Source organism: Helianthus annuus, chromosome 15, assembly GCF_002127325.2.
Source record: "Helianthus annuus cultivar XRQ/B chromosome 15, HanXRQr2.0-SUNRISE, whole genome shotgun sequence".
In the NCBI taxonomy this organism is placed as follows: domain Eukaryota; kingdom Viridiplantae; phylum Streptophyta; class Magnoliopsida; order Asterales; family Asteraceae; genus Helianthus; species Helianthus annuus.
Genome location: NC_035447.2, coordinates 147019518 through 147025875, shown reverse-complemented (window position 1 = coordinate 147025875; position 6358 = coordinate 147019518). Strand labels below are relative to the sequence as shown.

Below are 6358 nucleotides of genomic sequence, written 5' to 3'. Positions count from 1 at the left end.
CCTCTAAAATCTTATTTAACACCCATAATATATTGCATAGCATCATTTAATGATGTAAGAACAAAATGTGACGATTTAAAATAAAATATCAAATAAATTTGTAAACCCATATAAGACAGAATTTAAGAATGAATTAGGTGTAAAACATTAAATGTAAACTATTTATCATATAATCAAAAGCAGGCCGTGGTTCTCGCACGTTGCGGCGATTCGTTACACGAGAACATTCGATTAGTATAAGTAGGATTCGTTACGTAACTCGTAACTCGTCACACGTGAACATTTGATTGGCACTTGATATTGCGACAAAAAGAGAAAACGGAAATATAAGTTATGTTCCTTATATACTTGAACCACTAACGTAAATAGTAATAAAACCAACGTAATAAAAAAAAGAAATAAGAAAAAAAATGTTTAAATGTGACTTGAAAAGAAAAAGTAAATAAAAAAACAATTAATTAGAATATTAAGGTGCGGGGTTTAGAAAATAAATAAAGCACGGCCACACACACCCTGTTGCAAACCAGTGCATGTGCTGCTCGCAAGCACTTAGGTAACCCTCCGCGAGTCAGCTTGTTCAGATCACAACCAGCTACCATCACTACTAAGATTGTTATCAACCGCATAGCCCAGGCTATAAATCGAGACCCATCCCTAGTGCAGCACAAGACACAGTTTTATCTTTTGCAATGAAATTAAATATTATATAGTCATTGCTAAAGAACAAAAGTAATAAACTAACTAAAGTAAGATTATTTTGTTAAGTGTTGGTGCAAAAGAGATTTACCTTTGTTTATACAATTGTTTATTTATTTATTTGTTTATTTTAACTATAAAATATTAGGTTTGAACAAAATTATAAATATTCTTTAGGTATATATATTAAATTAAAATATCTAATAAAGTTATATAATTCTTTAAGTATATATACACACACATATATATATATATATATATTTATATTAAATTAAAATATCTAATACAGTTGTATAATTTAATAACGGTCAAGAATCCATTAAAAGTGGGTTTTGACTAAGTATCTTAAGAAGGATTGTGGAGATAACATGTGACACTTCTTAAAGGTAGGATTGAAGGGGTATTTTGGTCCTACAACACAAACTCTCATCCGTTTATTTTCTCAAAATACAATACAAAACATTTAAAAAAATAGCACAAAATACCCAGTACAAAAAAATGTAGCACAACAAAGCCAACACAAAAAATGTAGCACAAAAAAAAATAGAACAAAAAATGAGCAAAAAAAAATCCAATACAAAAAAATTTAACACAAAAGGTCCAGCACAAAAAATTAGTAAAAAAATACAACACAAAAATGTTATACAACATAGAAATCTAAAACCAGTTTTTGGGTGTTTTTTAGATCTCATATCTTGTATAGCAATATGGTGATCAAATTAAAGATAAAAAGATGTTCGAATTTATAGTGTATTTTTTTTTAAAAAAAATGATGTCGTATATAAAAGTTATGAACGTTTAAAAATTGAGAAGGGAAGGAAGGGTATGCATGTGTCGTATATAAAAGTTATGAACGTGTAAAAAATATAGACTATTTCAAAATATCCTTACACCCATCTTTTTTCCTACAGTTTTATTTTAACTATTCATTTAAAAAATGAAAGGTTAAGATTTCTTTTTATCATAGTTATACAAAATTAAGTTTTTATTAATTTAAAAAATGAAATGTTAAGATTTTCTTTTTATCATAGTTAGGCAAAATCAACTTTTGAGTAAATTGTCATTTTAGTCCTCAAGGTTTGGTCTAAATTGTCACTTTAGTCCAAATAGTTTTTTTCTCCGCTGAGTCTCTGACCTTTTTCATTTTTTTTACCATTTTGATCACATTGCTTAACTCAGTCTAAAAAACTGATTAAAACCATGAGCATTTTTAGCATTAACAAAAAAAAAAAAAAAAAAAAACTTTTCTAAAGTACCATTTTAGTCCATTATATATAATTAATTATAATTAGTCATACAATCATTCCTTTTATTGCTTTCCTCAAAGAAATCTACATCTACATTGTTGATTTACGTGAAATAACTTACTACTGTTATCTTAGAGTGAAACGAGTGTACCCCTCATAACATAGGGTAAACTTTACACTCATCTAATCATCTATTGTCATGTCAATTTCCCTCTGTAACTATTTCCTTGCCCAAAAAACATAACGGGTGGTTCACCCAAATAATTTTTTCTTAAAAAAATGAAAAAGAAAAGTAAAAAACTATAATTGTTGAAAAAGAAGGGGCCCACCAGATATCCCCTCCTCCTCTTCCCTCAAGCGGTGAGTAGTCACCGATTAAATCATCACCGCGATGCAATTTGGTGACGGTGGCAGAATTGCCGATCGGTAAACAGGGACACCAAAGTGCCTGTCGCACCCACCCCTTTTACCCTTAGGGTCTGTTTGATATGGGGTAATGGAATGAACATGGGAATGGAATGGATGAGTTAATGAAATGGATAAGGTAATGGAATTGATCATTACCATTTCATGTCTTGTTTGGTTGCCATGTGAGAATGGAATGAAGCATTACTTTTGGTTGTTTGTTATGCGAGAAAAGACGAAAGAATAAAATCGGACGGCGGTGGTCAATGATGGCTGGTGATGGTGGGTGGTGTTAGGTGGTAGTTGTAGCAGTGGCGGTAGTTGGCGGTGGTGGTGGGTGGAGACGACGGCAGGTGGTGACAACGGTGGTGGGTGATCGCGGAGGTGGGTGGTCGCAGGTGGTAGCGGCGATGGCGGTGGCTGGTGGCGGTTGATAGCGGTGGTGGAGGTTGGTGGCGACTGCGGCAGTGATCGAAGGTGGCAGCGGCGATGGTCGAAGGTGGGTGGTGGCGGTGATCGGAGGTGGCAGTGGGGACAGTGGGTGGCGGCGATGGCGGTGGCAGGGACGGAGGTGGGTGGCGGTGGTGTCGGGTGGCGGCGGTGGTGGGTGGCGATGAAGGTGGAGGTGGGTGACGGCGGCATATAACGGTGGGTGGTGGCAACGATGGTGGGTTGTGGTGTTGTTAATGACGGGTGAAGAGGGAATGGAATTGGAAAAAACAGGGGGAATGAAATGATTTTGAGGGAATAAAATGCATTTTGGAATGGACGATTCCATTCTATTGACCAACCAAACAATCTTTTCATCATTCTTTCACAATGGTCCATTCCATTCCACCTCTCACTCCTGCATATAAAACGATACCTTATTATTTTAAAATAAATCCACCACTATTGCCTTTCTAAACCCGATACCTTATTATTTTAAAATAAATCCACCACTATTGCCTTTCTAAACCCACCACCTCCATTGAAGAAGTATGAAAAAAACCTTAAATCTTCATGACGACTACCTCAACAATTTTCTCTCTCTCTCTCTCTCAATTCAGCAATCCCAAAACGAAGCACATCGAAAGAGGGAACGGCATTTCTAGCATTGTCCTGCGAGTTTCTTATTTTTCACCATTTTGCAATGGTTCGCGCATGTGTCAACGACCGATCCTCATCTACATGCCTCAGGTTCAGCTAGATTGAAAGTCCATAAAGGGTTCTAGCGAGATGATCAACACCAGAGTCAACCACATGTGTATAGCTCAAGTGATCAAGCGGTGGTGCAAGCTTGGTCTTTTTTTTTTCTAGCAGCAAATTTCTTACTCTTTGTGAGACTTGAACCTAAGACCTCACCTTTAAGTGTGTTAAAAGGCTTTGTCTTAGCATTGGACCACCAACCCCAATGGTGCAAGCTTGGTCTTGATTAATTAAAAAGAAAATTGAATACATGGACAATTAATGTATTGACACGTGGATACTAATGTTAAGAACTATTCATAACTCTACTAATTTGTATATAGAGTTTAGTGCAATTTGAGTCTATGTAGTTTACATGAAAATACACATTGAGCCCCAAGGTTATAAAGCTAGCCTCCTAAGCCTTTGTGTTTGTATTTTTATGAATTTTGAGTGTCCTTGCATTACCCACCATTAGAATTGAGGGTTATTTTCATTTTTTTAAAGTCATTTACCGGGAGTATTATTGTGAATACAAAAAAAAATCAGCACAAAAAATGTAACACAAAAATCTGGTATAAAAATCAAGAACAAAAATGTTATGCAACATAGAAGTACAACACAAGTTTTAGGATTTTTTTAGTTGTCATATGTTATATAGTAATGAGGTACTCAAATTAAAAATAAAAAGATCCTCAATTTTATGGTGCGATATTTTAAAAAAAAATAATGTATAGATTTTTAACAAATCCAGACATGATTTTTAAAAAATCCAGACATTGTAAATATTTGACATGATTTTTAACAAATCCAGACATTGTGAATATTTGATATGCACTAGCAGTCTGTTTGGATGTTCAACCTTTGATTGATCAAATAAAGCCTTCATCTTGTTGTAAGATTCTTCTAACTTTTATAGGCACAATCTAACTTTTCAGCCATTGCCTTTCAAATGAGAAAAAGATAATTAAGCATGGCATTTGTTTTTTACTTTGTTTGTGTGTGTGAAATTTTTAATTGTATAACATATCTCTTCAGCTTCATACATGGGTTTTTTTTTCCACACCAATGTTGTCATATTTTTCACCAGCATCTTGTTCAGCATGTTATGTTACTGTTTATAGAGCATGATTTCCTGATGCTGATACTTCAAACACCATGTTTTGGCTCTCTAAATCCTCTGCAACAATCCTTTGAATATAAGCTTAATCCTGCTCATCATCCTCCTCATCACCAATAGCAAGTGCATTTTGGACTTCAGAGTCGAGTTCTTTATGATCGTGGCGAACATCATGATCAAAATCAACATCATCATCAACATTATCAACTTCATCTTCATTAGTAGCATCATCATCTTCATTCTCTACATCATTATTATCAGCATCACCACCATCAATATCATCTTCATTAACCACCACTTCAAATTTAGCCTTCTTGGTATTTGGCATTTTATCAACAACTATTTCAAATTGTGGCTTCGTAGTCTTCCAAACAGTTGTTTTCTTTCTAGCCTTCACATCATGGCGTTTTTAGTCAGCCCCATGTCCTTTTCATCACTACATTCTCGAACCTTCTTTCTGAATTCTCATAGTTACCCATTCAATTGGCTAACCTTTTTTTCTTTCTAACATTTTGCTATCGCAAGTATCATTCACCAAAGCAAGCTATATTAAAAGATATTAATATTCAAGTTTTTATTGAGCAAACTATATTGTATAAAATTATTTCATACCACTAGTACGATAAAGGGCCCTATGAAATGTTTTGTTGGCATCCATGCACTTTTTGCATGTTGTAAACAGTCAATTAGATAATCACACTACTTCATTTGGTTTATTTGAATGTTTGGTTTAGCATTGTGCAAAAATTGTTGGTTTACAACTGTGTTATCACTTGCATGCCCAATAATAGTGAAGAGTGAAACAAGGAAATTTAGACAGAAGTTTCTCCCGTAATCATTCATCGCAGGTGAAATGTCATCAAAGTATGCCTTCACACCTGGTCTTTTAATCCAGGTTGTCCCTATAAATTGCCCTCTCTACTCAGCGACTACATTTTCGTTCTTTGATGATCTTTTGGCCGTCACAGCGACGTTTCCATTTGGTATAACCGTTAAAGAGTGTATCAATTCCGCATTGATATGTATCGTATGGGTGTCGATGTTTAAATTGTTTGTTCCTTCATTGTAATTTTCCATGAGCCAGTACCCAAGCATTGTTAATATAATGTCTACTTTCATTTTCAGGGCAACATCAAATCCCATGTTGTGTACTGTTCGTATTAGAATTGCATTAAAATTGACAAACCAACCAGTCAAGTTTGTATGTTTCACTCTTAATAGAACTCTAGCCCCACTGAATCGATAATAAGGTTCTTCCTGAACCTCAACATCCTAGCTCAAAGCCTTTCTTTTCTTGGCGTTTTGGGCCCCATCCATGTGCATCCTTATCTTAACTTTCACCTCCTTGCCTAAAAACAAGGTAAAATTCATCGGCGTTTCACAAACATCTTTATCTTGATTTTATGTGGCGTTTTCACAGTTTACATGTACAAATAACAAAGTTATCTGCTTATGGGATTTCCATACATGCACTGAAAGTATACATGTAAAAGGTAAAGTTATTTCAGCTCGTCCTTCTATAACACATCCTATATGGTGTTCAAAATTTATACAATACATCATAGCAGTAGTTGGCATTTACTTGTAACACCCTTACACGTTTTAATTGAAAAGAGGCAGCGGAAAAATGAACCATAAAAATTCTTTCTTTATAACCGTTCTATCATACTTGAAAACTGTTTAAAAACGACTTCTTAAAATAAGTACATCGTTCATCCTTAGT

General features: G+C 34.7%; 1 protein-coding gene across 1 annotated transcript; it reads right to left on the bottom strand.

Moving 5' to 3' along the window:
- Window positions 1-2640: 2640 nt before the first annotated feature.
- LOC110914344 (formin-like protein 14) lies at window positions 2641-3126 on the bottom strand. Its single transcript, XM_022159143.1, has one exon. The coding sequence runs from the start codon at window positions 3124-3126 to the stop codon at window positions 2641-2643; it is 486 nt and encodes a 161-aa protein (XP_022014835.1).
- Window positions 3127-6358: the final 3232 nt, after the last annotated feature.